This window comes from Callithrix jacchus, chromosome 14, assembly GCF_049354715.1.
Source record: "Callithrix jacchus isolate 240 chromosome 14, calJac240_pri, whole genome shotgun sequence".
Taxonomy (NCBI): Eukaryota; Metazoa; Chordata; class Mammalia; order Primates; family Cebidae; genus Callithrix; species Callithrix jacchus.
Window position 1 is genome coordinate 94,895,499 of NC_133515.1, and position 26,011 is coordinate 94,921,509.

Genomic DNA, 26,011 nt, shown 5'->3' on the forward strand with positions numbered 1-26,011 from the left:
ATCTTAGATAAAAGAGGATTAGGTATATGGTGGTGGTATACTTTTACATTTATTGCCTTTACTTATCAAAAGCAAAATAACAATGCTCCTTAGAAACAGTGCCATTTCTATCTGTTCTGAGTGCAAAAAAGCATCCAAAACCAGTAAACCTCTTTTGACAATAAATTTAATGCTATTCAATTTTAGAACTTTATTCTGAGTTTGTCCTTCATTATTACGTAATCTAAGTTTTAGTCAAGGAAATGCGTTTAAAATTCAGTTGATGATAAACCCTGCAGAGTATACATTTATAATTGAAGTGTTAATACACCATTAACTATAGCAAGAAAATAGCACCACTGATAGCATTACTAATGAGTTTTTTTCCTAATGTCCTCTATTTTTGTTATATATGAGTTATTTTGTGTGAGAGGTTATACTTCTCCCCTGAAATATTAATGTGGACTTTACATTTATTAGCATTCTAATTTGATTACATTAAGTTTTAGATATGTGTTAAATTACTAATTATTTTAGATAGAGTATTAGTTACTACTTGACAATGTTAAAATTTATTAACACAATCAACAGCTGTGGTCATATGGTCACTATGCCAGCACATCATTAATTTCCACATTAACTGATTGATATGTCATCAATATATACATATTGGAGTAGAACAGAAATGATTAAAAGACTATAGGACACTTTTTTTAAAGAAAAATTGGCTGGTTTTAAAGAAAACCCTTTTAGTTTTATCTTTTCTTTCCATATGTTCCAAATGAAAAATGAGCCTTTGGAATGTTCATGTACAAAATTAGATGTGGCTTAAAGGGAAAGGAGTTAGAAGTCATCTAATTTTGCAGGAACAAAATGGTTGATATTTAAATCAATTGTAAGTTTGCTTAAATATCTATAGAGAACAATTGTTAAAATCAAGAGACTGCTTTGCAAACTACACTGGATGTGTTATCAAATTTATTCCAATACAGAGCACCTAAAGTTGGGCAGAGTTAGACAGATGTAGCAACTGGCATTAAAAGCCAGGTAGAACAGTTACTGCCACTTACTTAATATACTCATGTTTAAATATACTGTGAATGCATGGTTACTCTGAAAAATAAACTCTTTCTTACAAAGGAAAGGTTCCTATATAAAATATATATATATATAAAACAAGATAAACTATAAATGAGGATTATGGCTAGAAATGTAAAAATGAAGTTTAGATCCAGAAGGTTATTAATAAAAAGAGAAGCCGATGCTTAAAATTTAGTCCAGTGTTAATGAATGCCTTGTGAAAAATTCAGGAGGCTGTATAGTAGTAAGGTCTTTTTTTTTTTAATGTAGAAAGATCCTTTTCTTGCTGTGTATACTTAATTTTTGATAACTGTCATACATTTCCATTTCTTTCTGATGGTTTAAACTGAACTATTTGGTATGAGAAACATGGTCTTTGGAGGGCTTTCATAGAGGGCTTTCACAGGTAGTTTCTTTTGCTCTTATTAGTTGGAATCAAAAGGTTAGCTCTTAAGTCTCCTCAGTAAGAAAACTGCAGCTCGAAAGATGATATGACTTGCTCAAAATCATTTTTAAAAGACAAAGTCGGGAGTCAGCCTTTTGATTTACTATGTACGGGTGCCTTTTTCCCGTTGCATCTCACATTTTGGCCCCTTAAATAATGACCATAATGATCTCTTATGGCCAGTTTTTTTCTTAAGTATTATTAAGCAGGATATTGCAGCAAAATTATGTGTTGAGGGGGCAGGACAGCAGTATGATAAGTGGGTTTTGGTTTTGAGCTTTTTCATATTTGCCACTTAATAATCTATTTATATACTGTTCCTTGTGGCTGTGATTTAAGATAGAGATTTCAGGTAGTATGTAAGCTGTGATGTTGGCCAGTTTTTCTAATCTGTAAAGTTGAGTTATGTTATTCAGATTGAAGGGAGCAATCAGTAATATTTTTTAAATCTTCAAATCATGCCAGCTCTTAAGTAGAAACTTATATTAAATAGAAAAAATGAGATAAGGTGGCATAGTAACTCAGAATGCCTTATTCACTGTGTTTTATAACCATTTGTTTTTCGTGATTTTTCCACTTTCTCATTTCACCTTTTGACTTGTTGCTTTTATTCATAAGACTTTTCTATTTTCTTTCTGTAGTCGTACTCCTGGAAGTCGTCAAGCCTCTCCAACTGAAGTAGTTGAGCGTCTGGGCCCCAATACTAACCCCTCAGAAGGACTGGGGCCCCTTCCTAATCCTACAGCTAATAAACCACTTGTTGAAGAATTTTCAAATCCTGAAACTCAGAATCTGGATGCCATGGAACAAGTTGGTCTGGAATCCTTACAGTTTGACTATCCTGGTAATCAGGTACCAATGGACTCTTCAGGAGCTACTGTAGGCCTTTTTGACTACAATTCCCAGCAGCAGGTAAAGCATGCCCTTCACCTTTTAAAGTCCTTTTAACTATATACTGGTTTAGCCTGAAGTGCTATGTGGCATTGAAATGAATGGTAGGGGTTTTAAGTACTAAAGGTTTTATTGATTAAAGTGTCCTTGTATTTGAGAAAGAACTGTTTAAATGTTTTATTCAGTTTTCTAATTAGAAATGAAAGCTTTTGACACTGATCTTTGTATTAAATATTTTCCAAATAGCTCTTTCAGAGGACTAATGCACTAACAGTTCAGCAGTTAACTGCAGCTCAACAGCAGCAATATGCATTAGCAGCAGCTCAGCAGCCACATATAGGTGAGTCTTCGTAAGTTCTCATTTTGATCAGACTAATTAAAAAAGTCTTGTTAAAATGTTTAGGATGTTTCACTTCATTTACTGATTGGTGAGGTTTTGTTACTTTTTGGAACATCTGAGATCAACAAGTAATAGATTATATGACAAAGGTATTCATTAACTAGGGAATTGTTTCTGATTATTTGCATCACTAGTTAAATTAAATAAAAATCTGTGATTTTATGAAAGTTGTAATCACATAAGTTTTTCTCCAATTCGATGTTGAGAAAATCAGACACCTAGAAATTCAAATTTAGCTATTTTTGTCCATTATCAAGTCAGTATGTTCATTTACATTTTTTTCGTAAAAAATATATATAGTTTTTTCATGACGTTATTTGGTCTTTGACTTTTAATCAGCTAGAACTCAAGCTTCTGCTAGAATTCAAGCTTGGTTCATTATGTTGTCTGTACTGGGTCCCCCTACCTCCCACAGTAATAATATGGGAATAATTTCCCTATTCCCTTTACCTAGTTTCCCCTAATGGCTACCCTTAAATAGTTACAGTACAGTATCAAAAAGAGTACTATGATATCGATACAGTATGTATGTATAGTTTTATTTCATTTTATCACATGTAGATGTATGTAACCATTTTTATGCCTGTCTGATTTTGACTAAGCTTGTATGAATACCATTTAACATCAGAGTCTATGGAAGGGAGTTCTTCTTTCTTAAAATCACCCTGTTCTATGTTAATGCAGTACAGCTTCCTAAGCCTTTTTTTTTTCCCTTTGTTTGTTTGTTTGTTTTGGATACAGAGTCTCAGTCTTACCCAGGTTGGAGTGCAGTGGTGTGATCTAAGCTCACTGCAGTCTCTGCCTCCTAAGTGCAAGGGATTCTCCTGCCTCAGCCTCCTGAGTAGCTGGGATCACAGGTGCCTACCACCACACCGAGCTAATTTTTATATTTTTAGTACAGACAAGGTTTTACCATGTTGGCCAGGCTGATTTCGAGCTCCTGACCTCAGGTGATCTGCCTGCCTTTTTCTACCAAAGTGCTGGAATTACAAGGGTGAGCCACCACATCTGGCCTATTTCTTATTTTAATCAAAGATGTCAGGCTGGGTGCGGTGGTGCCCTCCTGTAATTCCAGCACTTTGGGAAGCCAAGGCAAGTGGATCACCTGAGGTCAGGAGATCAAGATCAGCCTGGCTAACATGGTGAAACCGTCTCTCTACAAAAATAGAAAAATTAGCCATACTTGGTGGCGGAGACCTCTAATCCCACATACTTGGAAGTCTGAGACAGGAGAATTCCTTGGCCTCCCAAAGTGCTGAGGTTGTAGGCATGAGCCACTGCACCCAGCCCAGATATTTCTCTTTAATTTTAATTCCTTAGAGTATTTTAATAATATTGGACTTAGGTAATCTTTAAAGATGTGGCAGAACTTTTTTGTGTGTGAGACCTAATATAATAAATTTGAAAACCTAGAAAGCATAATTTATCAAAATTTTGACCCTACGTTTTAACTCAGTTCCACAGTTAACTGTATTCATTGTTGGCAATCTTTTTTTTTTTTTTTTTTTTTTAATTGAATTTTAGGTTTTGGGGTACATGTGAAGAACATGCAAGATTGTTGCATAGGTACACACGTGGCAGTGTGATATGCTGCCTTCCTCCCCTTCACCTGTATCTGGCATTTCTCCCCATGCTCTCTCTCCCCAACTCCCCATCCCCTGCTGTCCCTCCCCTATTCCCCCCCAACAGAACCCAGTGAGTAGTGCTCCCCTCCCTGTGTCGATGTGTTCTCATTTATTTTCTGTTCTTGTGTCAGTTTGCTAAGAATGACGGTCTCCAGGTTTATCCATGTCCCTGCAAAGGACACGAACTCATCATTATTTTTGATGGCTGCCTAATATTCCATGGTGTATATGTGCCACGTTTTCCCTGTCCAGTCTGTCATCGATGTGCATTTGGGATGGTTCCAGGTCTTTGCTATTGTAAACTGTGCTACAATGAATATTCATGTGCATGTGTCCTTATAGTAGAACGATTCATAATCCTTTGGATATATACCCAGTAATGGGATTGCTGGGTCAAATGGAATTTCTCTTTCTAGGTCCCTGAGGAATCACCACACTGTCTTCCACAGTGGTTGAACTAACTTACACTCCCACCAGCAGTGTAAAAGTGTTCCTTTTTCTCCACATCTTCTCCAGCATCTGTTGTCTCGAGATTTTTTAATGATCGCCATTCTAACTGGCGTGAGATGGTATCTCAATGTAGTTTTGATTTGCATTTCTTTAATGACCAGTGATAATGAGCACTTCTTCATATGTTTATTGGCCTCATGTATGTCTTCTTTTGTAAAGTGTCTGTTTATATCCTTCACCCACTTTTGAATGGGCTTGTTTGTTTTTTTCTTGTAAATCTGTTTTAGTTCTTCATAAATTCTAGATATCAGCCCTTTGTCAGATGGGTAAACTGCAAAAATTTTTCCCATTCTGTTGGTTGCCGATTCGCTCTAATGACTGTTTCTTTTGCCGTGCAGAAGCTGTGGAGTTTGATTAGGTCCCATTTGTCTATTTTGGCTTTTGTTGCCAATGCTTTTGGTGTTTTGGTCATGAAGTCCTTGCCTACTCCTATGTCCTGAATGGTTTGCCTAGATTTTCTTCTAGGGTTTTTATGGTGTTAGGTCTTATGTTTAAGTCTTAATCCATCTGGAGTTGATTTTAGTGTAAGATGTCAGGAAGGGGTCCAGTTTCTGCTTTCTGCACATGGCTAGCCAGTTTTCCCGACACCATTTATTAAACAAGAAATCCTTTCCCCATTGCTTGTTTTTGTCAAGTTTGTCAAAGATCGGATGGTTATAGGTATGTTGTGTTGCCTCTGAGACCTCTGTTCTGTTCCATTGGTCTATATCTCTGTTTTGGTACCAGTACCATGCTGTTTGATTACTGTAGCCTTGTAGTATAGTTTGAAATCTGATGCCTCCTGCTTTGTTCTTTTTGTTTAGAATTGACTTGGCTATTCGGGCTCTCTTTTGCTTCCATATGAAGTTTAAGGTGGTTTTTTTCAGTTTGTGAAGAAGGTCATTGGTAGTTTGATGGGGATAGTGTTGATTCTGTAAATTACTTTGGGCAGTATGGCCATTTTCACGATATTGATTCTTCCTAACCACGAACATGGAATGTTTCTCCATCTGCTTGTGTCCTCTCTTATTTTGTTGAGCAGTGGTTTGTAGTTCTCCTTAAAGAGGTCCTTTATATTCCTTGTTAGTTGTATCCCTAGGTATTTTATTCTCTTTGTAGCAATTGTGAATGGCAGTTCGTTCTTGATTTGGCTCTCTTTTTTTTTTTTTGAGACAGAGTTTCGCTCTTGTTACCCAGGCTGGAGTGCAATGGCGCGATCTCGGCTCACCGCAACCTCCGCCTCCTGGGTTCAGGCAATTCTCCTGCCTCAGCCTCCTGAGTAGCTGGGATTACAGGCACGCGCCACCATGCCCAGCTAATTTTTTGTATTTTCAGTAGAGACGGGGTTTCACCATGTTGACCAGGATGGTCTTGATCTCTTGACCTCGTGATCCACCCGCCTCGGCCTCCCAAAGTGCTGGGATTACAGGCTTGAGCCACCGCGCCTGGCCCGATTTGGCTCTCTTTAAGTCTGTTATTGGTATATAGAAATGCTTGTGATTTTTACACATTGATTTTGTGTCCTGAGACATTGCTGAAGTTGCTTAGTTTCAGGAGATTTTAGGCTGAGACGATGGGGTCTTCTAGATATACAATCATGTCATCTGCAAATAAAGACAATTTGACTTCCTCCTTTCCTATTTGAATATGCTTTATTTCTTTTTTTTGCCTGATTGCTCGGGCTAGAACTTCCAGTATTATATTGAATAGGAGTGGTGAGAGAGGGCATCCTTGTCTAGTGCTGGATTTCACAGGGAACGGTTCCAGTTTTTGCCCATTCAGTATGATTTTGGCCGTTGGTTGTCATAAATAGCTTTTATTATTTTGAGATACGTTCCATCAATACCTAGTTTATTGAGAGTTTTTAGCATAAAGGGCTGTTAAATTTTGTCAAAGGCATTCTCTGCATCAATTGAGATAATCATGTGGGTTTTGTCTTTGGTTCTGTTTATGTGGTGAATTATGTTTATAGACTTGGGTATGTTGAACCAGCCTTGCATCCCCGATAGGAATCCTACTTGATCATGGTGGATAAGCTTTTTGATGTGCTGTTGCAGTTGGCTTGCTGGTATTTTATTGAAGATTTTTGCATCTATATTCATCATGGATATTGGCCTGAAGTTTTCTTTTCTTGCTGAGTCTCTGCTGGGTTCTGGTATCAGTATGATGTTGGTCTCATAAAATGATTTGGGAAGGATTCCCACTTTTTGGATTATTTGGAATATTTGGAAGGAGTGGTACCAGCTCCTCTTTGTGTGTCTGGTAAAATTTGGCTGTGAACCCATCTGGACCTGAGCTTTTTTTGGGTGGTAGGCTCTTAATTGCTACCTCAATTCAGCCCTTGTTATTGGTCTATTCAGGGTTTCGACTTCTTCCTGGTTTAGGCTTGGGAGGACGCAAGTGTCCAGGAATTTATCCATTTATTCCAGGTTTACTAGATTATGTGCATGGAGTTGTTTGTAATAATCTCTGATGATGGTTTGAATTTCTGTGGAATCTGTGGTGATATCCATCCCTTTTATTGTTTTTTATTGCATCTATTTGATATTCTCTCTATTCTTTTTTATTAATCTGGCTAGTGGTCTGTCTATTTTGTTGATCTTTTCGAAAAACCAGCTCCTGGATTTACTGATTTGTTTTAAGTGTTTTTTGTGTCTCTATCTCCTTCAGTTCTGCTCTGATCTTTGTTATTTCTTGTCTTCTGCTAGGTTGTGAGTTTTTTTTTATCTTGCTCCTCTAACTCTTTCAATTTTGATGATAGGGTGTCAGTTTTAGATCTCTCCTTACTTCTCATGTGGGCATTTATTGCTATATATTTTCCTCTAGAGACTGCTTTAAATGTGTCCCAGAGATTCTGGTATGTTGTGTTTTCATTCTCATTGGTTTCGAAGAACATCTTTATTCTCCCTTCATTTCACTGTTTATCCAGTCAACATTCAAGAGCCAGTTTTTCATTTTCCATGAAGCTGTGCTTTTCTGAGTTCGTTTCTGAATTCTGAGTTCTAACTTGATTGCACTGTGGTCTGAGAGACTTTTATGATTTCCGTTCTTTTGCATTTGCTGAGGAGTCATTTACTTCCAATTATGTGGTCAGTTTTAGAGTAGGTGTGATGTGGTGCTGAGAAGAATGTATATTCTGTGGATTTGGGGTGGAGAGTTCTGTAAATGTCTATTAGGTTTGCTTGGTCCAGGTCTGAGTTCAAGTCCTGAATATCCTTGTTAATTTTCCGTCTGGTTGATCTGTCTAATATTGACAATGGGGTGTTAAAGTCTTTCATTATTATCGTGTGGGAGTCTAAGTCTCTTTGTAAGTCATTAAGAACTTGCCTTATGTATCTGGTTGCTCCTGTATTGGGTGCATATATATTTAGGATTGTTAGCTCTTCCTGTTGCATTGATCCTTTTACCATTATGTAATGTTCTTCTTTGTCTCTTTTGATCTTTGTTGGTTTAAAGTCTATTTTATCAGAGACGAGAACTGCAACTCCTGCTTTTTTTTTGCTCTCCATTTGCTTGGTAAATCTTTCTCCATCCCTTCATTTTGAGCCTTTGTGTATCCTTGCATGTGAGATGGGTTTCCTGGATACAGCACACCAATCGGTTTTGGCTTTTTATCCAATTTGCCAGTCTGTGTCTTTTGATTGGTGGATTTAGCCCATTTACATTTAGGGTTAATATTGTCATGTGTGAATTTGATACTGCCATTTTGATGCTAGCTGGCTGTTTTGCCTGTTAGTTGATGCAGTTTCTTCATTGTGTTGATGCTCTTTACCATTTGATATGTTTTTGGAGTGGCTGGTACTGGTTGTTCCTTTCTGTGTTTAGTGCCTCTTTCAGGAGCTCTTGTAAAGCAGGCCTTGGTGATGAAATATTTGAGAACTTGCCTGTTGGCAAAGGATTTTATTTTTCCTTCACTTATGAAGCCTAGTTTGGCTGGATATGAAATTCTAGGTTGAAAGTTCTTTTCTTTAAGGATGTTGAATATTGGCTCCCACTCTCTTCTGGCTTGTAGGGTTTCTGCTGTGAGTCTGATGGGCTTCCCTTTGTGGGTAACCTGACCTTTCTCTCTGGCTGCCCTTAGCATTTTCTCCTTCATTTCAACCTGGTGAATCTGACGATTATGTGCCTTGGGGTTGCTCTTCTTGAGGAATATCTTTTTGGTGTTCTCTGTTTTTCCTGGACTAGAATATTGGCCTGCCTTGCTAGGTTTGGGAAGTTTTCCTGGATAATATCCTGGAAAGGGTATTATCCAGCTTGGATATTTTTCAAGAGTATTTTCCAGCTTGGATTCATTCTCTCCGTCACATTCAGGTACAGCTATTAAACGTAGATTAGGTCTTTTCACATAGTCCCATATTTCTTGGAGACTTTGTTCATTCCTTTTTACCCTTTTTTCTCTAATCTTGCCTTCTCATTTTATTTCATTGAATTGATCTTCGACCTCTGATATCCTTTCTTCTGCTTGGTCAATTTGGTTGTTGAAACTTGCGTATGCTTCACGAAATTCTCATGTTGTGTTTTTCAGCTTCATCAGTTCACTTATATTCTTCTCTAAGTTGTCTATTCTCGTTAGCATTTTGTCAAATCTTTTTTCAGTGTTCTTAGTTTCTTTGCCTTGGGTTAGAACATGTTCTTTTAGCTCACAGAAGTTTCTTATTACCCAGCTTCTGCAGCTGAGTAATAAGATTCTGTCTTTTCATCTGTCAATTCATCAGACTCATTCTCCATCCAGCCTTGTTCCCTTGCTGGTGAGGAGTTGTAATCCCTTGTAGGAGGAGAGGCGTTCTGGTTTCTGGTGTTTTCATCCTTTTTGCGCTGGTTTCTTCCCATCTTTGTGGATTTATCCACCTGTCGTCTTTGTAGTTGTTGAGTTTCAGATTGGGTCTCTGAGTGGACGTCCAGTTTGTTGATGATGAAGTTATTTCTTTCTGTTTCTTAGTTTTCCTTCTAACAGTCTAGCCCCTCTGCTGTAGGACTGCTGGGGTCCACTCCAGGCCCTGCTTACCTGGAAATCACCTGCAGCAGCTGCAGAACAGTAAGGGTTGCTGCCAGTTTCTTCTTCTGATATTTTTGTCCCAGAAGGATACCCGCCAAATGTCAGTCTGAGCTCTCCTTTATGAGGTGACTCTTTGCATATACAGGGGTCAGGGAGCTGCTTGAGACAGTCTGTCCTTTATAGGAGCTCAAGTGCCGAGCTGTGAGCTCTGTTGTTCATTTAGAGCTGCTGGGCAGGTACATTTAAGTCTGCTGCAGCAGAACTCATAAACCCCTGTTTTTTCCCAGGGGCTCTGTCCTGGGGAGTTAGGGCTTTATTTATGAGTTTCTGTTGTGCTGCTGCCTTTTTTTCAGAGCTGTCCTGCCCAGCAAGGAGGCAGCCTAGTCACTGTCTGCCTGTAGAGGCTTTGCTGAGCTGCTGTGGGCTCTGCCCAGCTGCCATGTGAACTTCCCTGCAGTCCTGTTTATACAGGTAGTTAGAACTGCCTCAGCACTGGTGGCCCACCTCAGTAATGGCGGACTCTATAGTCGCCGGTTGCCTCGGCAGCGGGAGGCTGCCTCAGCAATGGCGGACGCCCCTCCCCCACAGAGCTGGACCTTCCCAGGTTCAGCTGTGCTTGGTGTGAAACTCTCAACCCAGAGCATTTCCAGTTGCTGTTTTTTTATGGGGGTGGGACCAGCCAAGCCTGATCACCTGGCTCCCTGCCTCAGAGCCATTTTTTTAGTTCAACGGTTGACTCTCTTCCAGGTGTTCCAGTCGCCTGTTGAAAAGGCGCCAGGATCTGTGTGATTTCCCGTGTGGTAACCCACTGCACTGGCTGAAACCGCTGCACTGAGATTCGTGGCACTTTTTTGCCCAGGAAACTCCTGGCCTGGCTCCCTGTTTCAGTTTCCTTTTTAATCAAATGAATGGGCAAGTCTGCCTTCCCAGAGCTCCAATTACCAGCTAAAACGGTACCCAGACCTGTGTATTTTGTATGGAGAACTGCAGCCCCGGGGAACCGGCAAAACAGCCGCGCTGGCCAAAACAGCTGCACCGGCCAACCTAGCCACACTGGCGACCCGTGGGGCTCCTCAGCCTGGAATCTCCTGGTCTGTGGGCAATAAAAATCTGTCTGGAAATGCAGCCTCCACTCACCCTGTGCGCTTTCGCTGGGAGCTGCAATCTTGAGCTGCTCCTAATCGGCCATTTTGGATCCCTCCCTCCACTAGTCACATATTTTTTTTATTTTTTATTTTTTTGAGACAGAGTTTCGCTCTTGTTACCCAGGCTGGAGTGCAATGGCATGATCTCGGCTCACCTCAACCTCTGCCTCCTGGGTTCAGGCAATTCTCCTGCCTCAGCCTCCTGAGTAGCTGGGATTACAGGCACACGCCACCATGCCCAGCTAATTTTTTGTATTTTTAGTAGAGACGGGGTTTCACCATGTTGACCAGAATGGTCTCAATCTCTTGACCTCGTGATCTACTCGCCTTGGCCTCCCAAACTAGTCACATTTTAAATGCACCATGACTATATGTGGAAAATTTTAGAATGTGAGTTGACAAATGTCTTTTGTAAAGGGCTATTGAATATTTAAAGCTTTGCAGTCCATACGGTTTTGGTCACAACCACTCCACTGTCCTGGTATAGCATGAAAATGGTCATTAGATATACATAAATATTGCCATGTTCCAGTAAAACTTTATTTATGGGTTCTGAAATAGGAACTTCAAGTAATTTTCATGTGTTTGAATTTTACTGTTTGAATTATTGAAAAATATTAAAACTATTTTAGCTAGTTTTTATAAAAATAGGTAAGATACGAGGCTTGCTGGGCATTGTGGCTCACATGTGTAATCCAGGTACGTTGGAGGCTAAGGTGGGTAGATAACCTAAGGTCGGGAGTTCAAGACTAGCCTGACCAACATAGTGAAACCCCATTTTATATGTAAAATAAAAATAAATAGAAATAAAAAAAAAAAAGACACAAGGCTTAACCCATGCTCTGGGCCAGACAGAAATAATAGGATAGATGAAAAGAAAAAGGCATGGTTGTGTAGTTGATTGGGAAGTTTCTGTAGTACAAGGAGTTGAGAGAGAATTCATAGAGGGGTATAAATTGGAAATGAAGCCTGGTGACCTGCAGATGACTAGAAGAGGAATAAACAAACAAAAGGGCCTATACAGTATAGCCATTGGGGTTTGAGTTATAGTAACAATGTAAGAGCTCCCCAGCTACTAATGAAAGACTCAGTTTGGAGATTTGACCCTATCATACGTAGTTGAGGCAATTCTCATACCACATAATGGACAAGTGAGAGTTCAAGAGAAACTCTAATTAATGTAAGGTAATGTTTCAAACAAAAGTGACAGTACAGGCAAGAAGGATCAGCCAGAAACCATGTTGCAGAGTTCTAAGATACAGAAGGGAACTTTAAAGTTGTGCAAAGAATGTAAGCGTGTATTCAGAACCGTAAGGGATAAAGGACGAAAGCCATCAGAGATCATCAGAAAAGTCTTAAAACAACAGACTGCTGTGAAAAGGAGACACTTCATGGTCTTATACATTGGAAAAATAGTTCTAAGTGGGCTGCATAATTGGCTGTCACTTTCCACTAAATGAATTAGGAAATTAAACTTAGATGGTTGCCCAGAACACTAAAATTCCCCATAGTAATCAAGACATGGGATATATAAAGAAGAAATGAAAAGCTGTGGAATGAGTTAGGGAGTAAGTAAAGATGTGCAAAGCATTTATAAAGAAAACTATAAACTTTTCCAGAAGTCTTGAATAAATGGAGACACGTGATTTTTCTGGGGAAAACTTAGCTTTGCCAAAATGTCAGTTCTCCCTAAATTAATGTGTGTATTTAATATACTCTTGGTTGGAATATCCTCAGGTTTTGTTTTGAAACGTAAAAGTTTCATCTTGATGTTTGTCTCAGAAAAGTAAACAGAAAATTAATGGAAAACTAAAACTCAAGTGGAGGAGGAGGACTTGCTCAACCATATTGTTTCAGAGCAAAAGGGCTTGCTGCCTGATACAGTAGAAGCCAATGTTGTGGCATCAAGTTTTTGAGAAAAGGAAAGCTTTTTTTTGTAGGTCAACCAACAAGGAGACAGGAGTCCAGCTTTAAAAGGGCTGTGCTGGCTTTAAAAGGGAGTAATTTTTATTAGAAATGCCTTAAGGGATGGATTTTGAGATTATTAAGTGATGGTGGAAGGAATGGGGAGCCCTGGAAAGTCCTTAGCATGCACAGTTACCTCTTCATGCCTCCTCATGGGTCGCATGTACAAATTGTTGCAGGGGAGTTAGTATGAAATGTGGAAATTTGGGCTGTGATGTCAGCAGGCTTTTTCTGCAGACTCCATTTGTCCATATTGGTTTTAACCGATTTTAGCCAGTTTTGTTATCTTACAAATAGAGAGTTTCTGCATTTCTTTCTGCAAGTTATTTCTTTTTATATCTGCCTTCCTGCAAACTCAATTTTTACTAGTCATTGCTTTCTTTAACTTTTTGGAGCATGGTTTTAGTTTTTTAAAACAATTACTATTTATGATGATTAAAATAGTGTGGTACTGGACTCAAAATATACAAGTAGATCATTGAACAAGATCACTTGGAAATAGATCTGTGTGTGTTTGCGTGCTTGTTTAGGGTAGAGTGATGAGATGAATTTCAAATCAATGCCAAAAGAATGATTATTTGGAAAATAGCTTGGGGGTTATTGGGTCTCATTCCTAATGGATTGAAATTTTTAATGAGAAAAACAAAAGCATAAAAGATTGGATACATTTGTTTTGTTGATTGCCAAAGAACTGTGAATTAATACAAACTTTTTAAAATTTTTTAATTTATTTTACCTGTTAGGTTGGCAACTCATCAAAATGTTTGATAATATACTGTTTTGGCAGGATTGTAAATGGCACTCCTACTTTTGGAATCTAAACTAGTACAGTTTTCCTGGAATATAATCTAGAAATGTGGATCAAGAATTTATATGACAAAAACAGAAAAGTCAGGTGTGGTGGCACATGCCTTTTGTATGCTACTGGAGGTTGAGGCAGGAAAATCAGTTGAGCCTGGGAGTTTGAGACCAGCCTGAATCTCTCAAAATAGTGACATGTTGTCTCTTATAAAAGAGAATTTACGGTTTTGTTCTTTGAAATAAATTTTTGTAAGGATATTGTAATGTACAGACTTGTATAGAATGATTGCATTGCTTATTTATAGCAAAAGATTATGAACTATCTAAATATATTAAGGTAGTAGACTGATTATATCATGTTCCTTCTATACAGAAGAGTACATATTATGTAGCCGTTAAAAATAAAGTGGCTGGGCACGGTGGCTTACACCTGTAATCCCAGCACTGTGGGGAGATCAAGGCAGGTGGATCACTTGAGCCTAGGAGTTCAAGACCAGCCTGGCCAATATGGCTGAAACCTGTCTCTACAAAAAATACAAAAAAATACTGATATGGTAGTGCACACTTGTAGTCCCAACTGCTCAGAAGGCTAAGGTGGGAGGATCACTTGAGCCTGGAAGGTCAAGGCTGCTGTTTGCCATGATCATGCCACTGCACTCCAAGCCTGGGTGACAGAGCAAGACCCTGTCTCAAAAAAAAAAAAAGAATAAACTATGTGTGTATCTGTAGACAGAGATCTGTGATTAATTGATAAGTGAAAAGGTGTATTAAAGTACCGTTAAAGGTTAGATTACAAAATGTATGAGTATGTGTGCATTGAAAAATTGAGGAGGATATAAAACATACCAGGAAAGGCTACATGAGGATTTTCACTTTCTACTTTATATCTCCCAGTATTTGAATTTTTAATAACAATCTTTTTATCATAAAATTATAAAATATTAAATAATTCTGACTTTTAGATTTTTTGAGTGAAAAGCTACTATTTACCAGTCGCAGTTCTAGCTCTCACATTTATTTTGTGCCAGTCACGTGCTAATACTTATTGTACAGTCATTTATTTTTTATTTTTGTATTTATATTTTTATTTTCCATAACATACCCCTAGCGACAGTATAGTTATGTCATAATTGGTATCACATTTAATTCTCACAATCATTTTGCAAAACAGCCATTTCTTAAATGAAAACTTTAGAGTTAGCGGTACATGCCTAAGGCCACTTAGTAAAAATTTGAACCATTATGCACACTCTTCTTCCCCCCACTTCACACCATATTCAGAGTAGAAACGTTTTTATCTAATGAAAAAAATCATACTTTACATTGTTGTTTATTATTTCTCCCTTTGTAAAATATAGCTGGTGTATTCTCAGCAGGCCTTGCTCCAGCTGCATTTGTGCCAAATCCATACATTATTAGTGCTGCTCCTCCAGGGACTGATCCATATACTGCAGCAGGATTGGCTGCAGCAGCTACATTAGCAGGTAACATACTATTTGTTCATCCTTATTATGGTTGCTTTTTATTGTATTTAATTTTGAGTGTAAGCTTTATTTTTATCCGTTTGGCCAATTTGAAATTCCTAAGAAAAACTGAAACATTATCCAGAATGAACTAAAGTTTCCAGGAAGTTAGTACTGTTTTTCAGCTGTAATGCTACAGGGAAAAACTTAAGCAATAACTTTTCCTCCTTTACGTAGTTGGTTTACATTTCAGCTTTATAGTTTTAGAAATCTGTTGTAAACCGTGAATCTCCATTTTAATGACCAATCCCATTACTCACAAAGACAATGGAAAGTAAAATTACTTATTAGAAAATAAAATAGAGGTAGGTGGCCTACATATGTAGGCCAGGGATAGAATAGAGAAAGGTAAACAGATACAGTAATTCTGAGAAAATATGTATCTAAAATTTCTTGAATAATGCTAAAATGTACAAACAAATTGGGGGACAGAAAGTTTGGATCAAGTTGTAAAGAACTTACTAAAAACCATTCAACCTGAGACTACCACACAGAATCTGAAATAAAAGCCAAAGCTGGCCCAGTGTAATCCTAGCTCTTTAGGATGCCAAAGCACCCAGCCTGGGTGACAAAGTGAGACTGTCTAAAAACAAAAGCAAAAAACTGTATTTATTGTCTTTATAAGTAAGGAAAAGTTGTGTCCTGATCAGGCAGCCTTATTTGAGCAAAGCAATTTGCTGATCTTAGTTAGGGTTGTTGGGAAGAGTTGGTTTCAGGTTGAGGTTCCAACAAAGACAGAAATGAGTTAGTCTGAGGCACAATTTATGTTGGTTATACAGGCAAGAATTTGTTGATTTCAGCCTTAGAATTTTGTTTATTGGAATGAGTCTGCTAATGGGCTGACTTTCAAAACTTGAGGCTGTCACTGGTTTTTTTGGCTTTAAGTGATATCTTCACTGAGTACTGTCACTAATCAGTTTGAAATCCACTTCTGACAGTCTTTTCTCAGGAGACTGACTTTTAAAGTCAAGATCTTGTTTTAAAAAGCAGGGGGAAGAAATTTCAAATTTATATTTGATATCTTAGCTACCAGAATGAAACTAAGCTGTCATTCATTCGCTTTTGGTGTAGACTTGGGTATGATTTTATAAGGATGCGAGCTTTTTTGGTTCCCTTTAACTGGATGGTAATATGTAAAGTGTGTTATACTACAGAGAACCATTAACAGGTGGGCCTAAAAGAAGTAACTTTAAGAGGTCTTTGAGTTTGTGTATAAGCATTCTATGCATTTTGGACCTAGGCTTTCTAGGACCAGCACTGTCCAGTAGAAATACAATGTGAGCGAGAAAATGTAGTTTAAGATTTTGTGCTACCCACATTATAAAAATAAAAAACAATAAAATTAATTTCAGTAATATTGTTTGGTTTGTCCCAGTGTATCCAAAATATTATAATTTTACAATGTCAATAAATTCAGGCTCCTGGCTAGGTTGGATGAGTTTCTAGGTAGATGTCATTAATAGAGTTTATAAAACTCTATTGTTTTATTTTTATAATGTAGCCTTTTTTGGGTAAACTCTATTCAGTGTTTTAATAGCTCTCATTTTAGGTTCAGCTTACCTGACTGTCAACTGTCAGAAATATTATATTTTGGCTTTTAAGTTTTGAAAGCTTTTTATTTTAGTGATTCAGTCAAATATACTGAGCTTTTTTCCCCTTTGAATGCTACAGGAAACCGAGAGTTTGTCTTTTAAAAATGCATTAATATAAATTAAGATGTCCTAAAATTCTACTGATACGGTTTTAGGACATGTTTGTTATGTAAGTCGGGAATCATGGCATTTTATTAATTACTTTAATGGTGAAGCTTATTACACATAAAACTACTCTCCAGGAATCAAATATTATCTTGAATAAAGTAGACTAGAGCAGGAACATTTCAGTTTTATTTTCCTAGTTTGCCTTCTTCTGTTTTTCTTTGTACTTATATTATCTCGTTTTTTCTTGTGTTGACTCAGTTTCGTTTTCCTAACTACATAAACACTGATATCTCATTTGTTTTCATATAATTTGCAGTTACTTTGTGATAATTTTGACTAACTCTAAAATATGAAAAATATCTTAAAATAAGGTTTTCAAGCATGCTTGGTACCAGAATGTTCCCAGTTTTGTGTAACAGATTGGAAAGTAAAATATTTAAAAATTATTTTGTGGCCGGGCGTGGTGGCTCATGCCTGTAATCCAAGCACTTTGGAGGCCAAGGCAGGCGGATCACCTGAGGTCGGGAGTTCAAGACCGGTCTGACTAACATGGTGAAATCCCATCTCTAAAAAAATAAAATAAAATAAAATAATTTTGTAATTTGTCTTTGTAGTCAGAAAATTGACTATTAAATGTTATTAAATGTTGAATAGATAGTTAAATGTCCTGTCAGTTTATTGGTAGCCTTGAGGTTGGGTTCTCATCTTTGCCCTTCAAGACTGTTGCTGTCACACATCAATACTTTGTCTTTTATTATAAAGACATGTTCTTCTCTAAGTCTTTTTCCTGCCCCCTTTATAATCTAATGATAGGCAACTAATCTCATGTCTCTATAAAATTTAATAACTTTTTTTGGGGGGTTGGGTGTGGGGTTTAGGTCCAGCGGTGGTTCCACCTCAGTATTATGGTGTTCCATGGGGGGTGTATCCTGCCAACTTATTTCAGCAACAGGCTGCAGCTGCGGCAAATAACACAGCCAATCAGCAAGCAGCATCACAAGCTCAGCCTGGACAGCAACAGGTAGGCCTGCCTTTTATTAAGTAATACCAAGTATTCTTTGAAATTCTTTGAGCTCCTGATGTTTAAGGTTTATGTTTTTTGACTTTTGTTTTCTCAGCATATAACGTGATACCTGATGTATAGTTGATACACAAGTATTTATGCATGATTTTTTTTTTTCCTAATCAGTATTATATGAATTTAAAGATTTGTTTGTATTCAGTTTCTGTTATTTTGCAGTCTTGAAATCTCTAGCAGTTTCTAAATTTCTTTTCATCACTTTTTATTAGTATGTTAATAATGTTCCTATTAAAATAATTATTCAAGTATTTAAATTACAATCTCTCTTCAAAAGAACTTGGTAAATGTTAAAACACTATAATAAATATCAGAATTCTGGTTGTCACATTCCTTGTATTTATATCAAAGAAGCAGGTGAATTACAAGTATGGTGTTTCTTACTAGGAAATTAAACTTTATTTTGAATTTCCTTTAATATATTTTAATTCTTTACTCTTTTTTTTTTTGAGACAGTCTTACTTTGTGCCTAGGGTGGAGTGTAGTGGTGCGATCTCACCTCACTACAACCCCCACCTCCTGGGTTCAAGCGAGTCTTATGCCTCAGTCTTTCCCAAGTAGCTGGGATTACAGTTATGTGTCACCACGCCCTGCTCATTTTTCTATTTTTAGTAGAAATGGTGTTTTACTGTGTTGGCCAGGCTGTTCTTGAAGTGTTGGGATTACAGGCGTGAGCCACTGCACTCAGCTAACATTTTAATTCTAAATAGATGTTCTGTTGAAGCTGTCTTTGACTCAGTCCTTTAGTCACTTCATTGTTTAATAAATTATTTTTTAATCTGTATCTTTGGACAAACATTTGTCACATTAGCTTAAAATATGCACACCTGTGTTTGATGCTTACTTATACGGAGGGACTTAAAATGACTCCCTCTTGTCCTGAGTTGTTTAAAATTAATGATTAACTTTATCATGCTTGTGCATGATTGCTACAACAGCTATTTATTCCAGAATAGTAAACCTTGACCAAGACTAAGTTTTCATATAATCTTGTGTTCTTTTTTAAATATATGTTTAAAAGCAGCTTTTGCCCACTGTTATTAAGGCTTCTGAATCCTGAAAACTTGGTTTGGTCTGCATCAGTCTCATAACAAATTCACAGTTTATTTGCCTAATCTTTCCGTATTTCTGTTTTCAGCCTGAGAAAATAATTTTAATACAATCTAATTTTAGGCCAGGCGCAGTGGCTCCTCCCTGTAATCCCAGCACTTTGGGAGGCTGAGGCACGTGAATCACTTGAGGTCAGGCGTTCAAGACCAATCTGGCCAACATGGTGAAACCCCATCTCTACTAAAAATACAAAAACTTAGGCATGGTGGCGTGTACCTGTAGTCCCAGCTACTGGGGAGGCTGAGGTGGGAGAATCACTTAAACCCAGAAGGCAGAGGTTGCAGTGAGCCAAGATCATGGCATTGCACTTCCAGCCTGTGCGACAGAGTGAGGCTTTGTCTCTAAAAGAAAAAAGAGAGAGGAAAAAACATCTAATTTTAAAGTCTTTTATCTAAGATTTTGCCATTCCTCCCAGTCCCAAACAAATCTTAAAACAAAAAAAAAACCTACTAACCATCAGCAGTGGGCCTGGCAGCTGAGCTTTAGGGCTCCACGAACCAACTTGGGGCCGGGGGTCGAGGAGGTGGGGGATCAGGCAGCTGAGGCCAGGACTTTGGCCCCCTCCTGAGTGAGCCGCAGGGCAGCGGCATGCGGAGCAGTAATGGCGACGCAAGCACCTGGGGTCCTTTTATGAAAAACCTCCTCCTGGGTTTATCAAGGAAGATGAGACTAAGCCAGAAGATTGCATACCAGATGTACCAGGCAATGAACATGCCAGGAAATTTCTGGCTTGAACACCAACTAAAGGACTTCAGATGCCACTGGGGAAAGAAGTCAAAGTTATGCAGTTACTTTTCATTGGACTGCTTCATAATTTCTTGGTGATGGAACAGTCATTTCTAAAGCAACAAGATTAAAGGATGTTTGGGTTGGCATTGCGAATGGTATAGTCACCGAATCGGCGACAAAGAATGCCCTTTCTTTATTAGAGGCAACCAGAAGTTAAAACAGTTCAGAGTAGCACGTGAAGATCCCATGGATGACATCATATGAGGCAATAAAAGACATGAAAAGGATGTAAAGATACAGCAGTTAAAACAGTTACTGAAGGATTCTACCTCAGATGAAGATGAGAGCAGCTCCAGTTCCTCTGAAGTAAAGAGAAATACAAGAAAAAGAAGATTGAAAGAAAAGAAAAAGAAGAAAAAACAGAAGCACAAATCTTTCAAGTCAAATGAGAGTTTTGACTCAGAGTAACAAGGACTTGACTTTTCAACATTCACTTCTCAAAAATTAAACATTGTGGCCAGTGAACAGAGGAGGATGCAGTCAGAGAAAGTACCAGGATAGAGATGCATCACCTGCCTTCCAGTGAAGATGTGGCCCCAGGAGAGGGCGTGTCTCCTTCCAGGTGCTAGCTCTGGACGGAGGCTGATTTTAGGCAGGAAAGATTCTTTGATGTCCTCCCTGCTGGTCACATGAGTTTACGATTCCTTTAAAATATCTTCCACAAGGTGGCAGTACTGAGGTAATCTCTGAGGTGCATCTTCAGGCCCTGCCAGAGCTTGTGCCCTCCACAGTGCGGACTCAGTTCCCATGGACATCAGGCTGGAGTCTACTCTGTTTTCAACAATAATGAAAGCTCATTATCATTATTATTTTTTTAACGACCTTGTTAAAGAGCACAAATATTAGAAATAGTTTTTAACTAAAGATTTTCTATAACCTCCATGTTGCTTTATAGATTGTTCTAGATAAGAGCTAGTGATTGTGTTTTTGATGTTAATGTATTTTGTGATTTTTCATGCTAAATCTACATTTCCTTGCTGTAAATGTTTAAAGACTATTCAAAAGCTATTTGTAATAAATACACGGTTGTCCAAGATAAATTTACTTATCTGTTTTTATATTGATTTTAAGAAAATTGTTTTACCTTTGTAGGTTCTCCGTGCTGGAGCAGGTCAGCGTCCTCTTACTCCCAATCAGGGTCAGCAAGGGCAGCAAGCAGAATCACTTGCAGCAGCTGCAGCAGCAAATCCAACTTTGGCTTTTGGTCAGGGTCTTGCTACTGGCATGCCAGGTATACAATTGGTCATTTGTGGAAATTTGAATAGATTTAAAATGTCAAGTGCAGGTACTCACACTGAAGAGTGAAAAAAATCAAACTATTTAAAATCTTGCCTACCTTGTAAAAAAATATTTAGAGCGATAGGACACGGTGGCTCACGCCTATAATCCCAGCACTTTGGGAGGCTGAGCCGGGTGGATCATGAGGTCAAGAGATTGAGACCATCCTGGTCAACAAGGTGAAAACCCGTCTCTACTAAAAATACAAAAATGAGCGGGGCATGGTGGTGCACGCCTGTAATCCCAGCTACTCAGGAGGCTGAGGCAGGAGAATTGCCTGAACCCAGGAGGCAGAGGTTGCAGTGAGCCGAGATTGTGCCATTGCACTCCAGTCTGGGTAACAACAGCAAAACTCCGTTTCAAAAAAAAAAAAAATTTAAAACTCAGTTGCTAATAATTGAAATCAGTATTGATTGTGAGACTCAATGACAGGAATGGCAAATATGTATCAGAATTCTCAACAGAGCCATTTTTCATAACATCTTTATATCTAAACCTAGCCCAGAATTTTTGATATATTGCTTCACAAAGTAAAACCAGTTGTCAAGAGTTGATATGCAAGACAGAACCTATTTGCCACTCCTGTCTTGTAAGAATAGTCATTTAGTTAATACCAGAAGAGTTTGCAGCTAATGTCCCTTAATTTGAACACTGTTTAATCTTGTTTAGCCCATTTCTAGTCTTTAAAACTATTACTTATAACTTAATAGCAACAGTGTCTATAATGTGTCTGTGAAAGCCTAATATAAAAAATTATAGTATAAAATTTCTACTCATTGCTACTGGACAACTTTTGGGAAAGGGCAACAAAGTACTTTTTTGTGAAATGATTAAAATCACTGATAATAATAGAGGAAGGAGGGTTTTTTCCTAAGTCAAAAAATGCAGCACTTGTTTTTAAAATTTTAAGCTATATTTGTTAATATCCGTAGATAAGGCATAACTTGCCATTCTCTTTACTTTGAAGATGTAAGTATGCTTTTTTTCACTTTTGGTATATCAGTGGTTGTCCCTGTATGGGTTACTTATTAATGATATTTGAGTTTCAATTTCTATTTAATTGTAATGCAGTTTACTTTTCTATTCAGACTGTTTTGGAAATATGTTCAGTGTATTGGAAGAAAATAATGACTTGCGTGATTGAGTTTCTTTTATGTATTAAGTACTTGTAAATACTTTGGCATGTTTGAAGGATTTCTATTTCAATTACATTCATTCTGTTTTCCCTGGAATTCTCTAAGATCTGAATTTATCATCTTGTCTTTCACCGGATGAAGAGAAGATTTTCATCCTGCTGTCCCTGAAATACAAATGATAGTAGAATGGGTGGCATTCTCATTATTTTACTTTTTATACTCCAGCCATATGTTTTTCATACTCCAGCCATATATTTTTGCTTCCTAGACTCTACTGTCATGGAGTCATTGTGGATTAAAGACCTTGGCAAAAGCAGACTTTTGAGAAATGGACTGTGAAGCTGAAGTTGTTTTAGGCACTTGGAGGTTGGGCTGAAAAGAAGTGAGCTGGGAGTTTTTGAGGACCACTAAGACTATTTTGGGTCCTTAGGTTTTAGCAATATGTAGAATGGGGAAAGGAGTTATGGAATTCAACAGTTTTTACCTGCTTTAACTTCCTCTGTAGAACCTGGAATTAAGAGAGTGCCTCTGGCCTGCATGTATTTGCTGTGTCCTGTGACTGTCATTGATCCTCCTAGGCTCCTGATGCTTGCCCTGTTAACTCATTTCTTATAAAATACCTTTGTTCTTTTATATTCAGCTCATAGTTTTATTTCTTCTTCTTTTCTTTTTTGAGATGGAGTCTTGCTCTGTCACTCAGGCTGGAGTGCAGTGGTGCGATCTTGGCTTACTGCAGCCTCCACCTCCTGAGTTCAAGCAGTTCTTGGGCCATGATGCGATCTCAGTTCACTGTAACCTCGGCCTTCTGGGTTCAAGCAATTCTTGTGCCTCAGCCTCCCTAGTAGCTGTGATTTCAGGGGCGTGCCACCATAATGGCTAATTTTTGTATTTTTTGTAGGGACAGGGCTTCACCATGTTGGCCAGGCTGGTCTCAAACTCCTGACCTCAAGTGATCCACCTGTCTCGGCCTCCCAAAGTTCTGGGATTTGAGCCACTGCACAAATAAAATCAAAGTATTTTGCTCTTAATTTCATCAACTTCAATCTTAGAATTTAGTTTTATATTCATATTTCTTCTTTACCTTCTCTGAGAAAGCTCTTTTTCCTTTCTCTTTTGCTGCTGTTCAATAGTGAATTCTGTTAACAATTATAGAAAAAAGCAACCTTTTCTGTATTTGTCTAAAAACAGTTTATTATATCTTTTTAGTGATGATAAAAATAGGTAATACATGTCTTAAAGTGTATTACTTAATATTTTGAGCCACAACCTTTAGCTTTTTTAGAAATATAAACGTAAAAACTACTCATAAGAAGGACCTTATTAGAATTTATATTTGTATGTTTCAGTGACTTTTGGGCTGTTCACATGATCCGCTCACACTAAAATTTTCTTTGATGCCTTCTTTACTTCATTCTGCCTAGGCTGTGATAATAAAATAATCCCATATCCCCCCCCCCCTCCAAATAGTTACATAGTTATAAAGCTAATGTGTATACTAAAATGTTCTCAGTTGAGAAAATTGTTGTTTCTTCAGGTCTCAAACTTTAACTCTTCTTTGTAGCTTTCTTCAGTGCTTTATCAGATCCCTAGTTATTATCCTGTACTTAACTCTTCTGCTTTATCCTGTGTGCTATTGTTTTTCTGTCTTGAATGTTCAGTCTTTCCCCTCTTCCTTTCACCCACTGTGCTGGTCTGCCTGTTCATCCTAAAAAGCTTTATCTCTATACTGTGCTTCTCTCATGGGCTGCTTGTCAAAATTTATACTCTACCCCATACCTCTTTTAAATTCTGCCTCTCTTTGTAGTATCTCTGTTGTAACTTAGTGACAGTTACAAAGTATAATTTCCTCTGTATCTTTTTTTTTTTGGCTCAGTCTGTTGACCATGTCCAACTCTTTGTAACTCCTTCTGCTGAGACTAATAAAAAAGCATTTCACTCATAGCCTTTTCACCTCTCAATGCTTTTTTATTAGTCTCTGCTTCCTCTATGTATATCCTTAAATATGAAAGACAGTCTGCTTAATGGTTACCTTCTTTAGAGTCAATTTGCTGTATTTCCACCGTATAGCTATTGTGTAACCATGGCCAATTTATTTTCCTCTTTCAATTTTGGTTTCAGTATTGGAAAATGAAGATACTTTACATTTTATTTCTTAGGAGAGTATATTTGCCTTAATCCTTTCAAATATCCCTGTGAGTTTACATCTGCATCTTGGATTTTTTTCCTGAACATCTAATACGTGTCTGTCCTTGTACCAAACATTTCTCTTATATGTTGCAGGCACTCCTCAAATTGAAAAATGTCAGAAAATGAACTCATATTTCCAAATTTTCCTGCCTACTGTTTACCCTGTTTCACTTTACTGTTCTTTAGAACTAGAAACTCTTAGCTTTAACCTCAAAGTTATCTTTAACTATTTATTGGTTTTCTCCTGCACCTCTGCATCCAGTAACTTGCCAGTTCTCTACCATTCTGTCTCATGGTCATTTTTATTTTTATAGAGATGGTGTCTATAGCCAGACTAATCTTGAACTCCTGGCTTCAAGCAATTCTCCTGCCTTGGCCTCCCAAAATGCTGGGATTATAGGCCTACCAAATCTCTCGAATTCCTTCGAAGTCCTTTGCTTTAATGCACTAGACTGTATACTGTTATCCAGACATAACATGCACTTCTGTGGCTCTAGTCCTAGTTGTGTTCATTTTTTTTTTTTTTTTTTTTTACTTAAAATACCCCTTTATGAATTTTAAACAAAATTGGTGTATATAATTTTTGCTTTTTAAAAATCTAGCTTTATAAACATTTAGTGATTAACTTTCCTTCTCGTCTTTTTTTTTTTTTTTTTTTTTTTTTTTTAAGACTGAGTTTCGCCCTTGTTACCCAGGCTGGAGTGCAATGGCGTGATCTCGGCTCACTGCAACCTCCACCTCCTGGGTTCAGGCCTTAGCCTCCTGAGTAGCTGGGATTACAGGCACGTGCCACCATGCCCAGCTAATTTTTTGTATTTTTAGTTGAGATGGGTTTTACCATGTTGACCAGGATGGTCTCGATCTCTTGACCTTGTGATCCACCCGCCGAGGCCTCCCAAAGTGCTGGGATTACAGGCTTGAGCCAGGGCGCCCGGCCCCCTTCTCATCTTTTAATATGGTCCCTTTCGTGAAGCTTTTCTAGATCTTTCTCAATGCTCATTCATTGATAATTACTTCCTTGTCTGCCCTCTTGGCATATTACTCGAACCTTTCTTTACTACTTCTGTCTGCCTTGCATTTTGTTGAGCTGTTTGTGGTTTATTTTCACCATTCTACAACACTTATTTTAATGTGGTTGTAGATAGGAAATGTTTTAAAGTTAGAGTTTTTTTTTATTCTGAAGGGAAGTTGTTAGATCTGTCATATGTTAAAGTAAGTGACATTTTAGAATTAAGAAGGGGGGTTGTTTCCTCCTCTGCTAGATTGCACAGTTCTTGAGTATGAGAACTATTTTTTTTTTTTTTTCAATTTCCCATGTCTTGTCTTCATATCATTCTTTCCTACCTCTTTTTTTTGCCTTTTCCCACTCTTCTTACATCCCCCTAACCAGTCAC

The 26,011-nt window shown here is 37.9% G+C and overlaps 1 protein-coding gene across 50 annotated transcripts in view; it reads left to right on the forward strand.

Moving 5' to 3' along the window:
• Nucleotides 1–26,011, forward strand: part of PUM2 (pumilio RNA binding family member 2) — a 106,783-nt gene that overhangs the window by 37,283 nt on the left and 43,489 nt on the right. For 37 of the 50 annotated variants that reach the window (XM_078349889.1, XM_078349902.1, XM_078349909.1 and 34 more), the window contains 5 exons: nt 2,146–2,416; nt 2,642–2,735; nt 15,175–15,300; nt 17,918–18,060; nt 21,109–21,247. In XM_078349889.1, coding sequence (XP_078206015.1) covers nt 2,146–2,416; nt 2,642–2,735; nt 15,175–15,300; nt 17,918–18,060; nt 21,109–21,247 — 773 coding nt within the window. The remainder of the gene's footprint in view (nt 1–2,145; nt 2,417–2,641; nt 2,736–15,174; nt 15,301–17,917; nt 18,061–21,108; nt 21,248–26,011) is intronic. The other 13 variants (XM_078349884.1, XM_078349895.1, XM_078349906.1 and 10 more) reach the window with 1 other exon arrangement.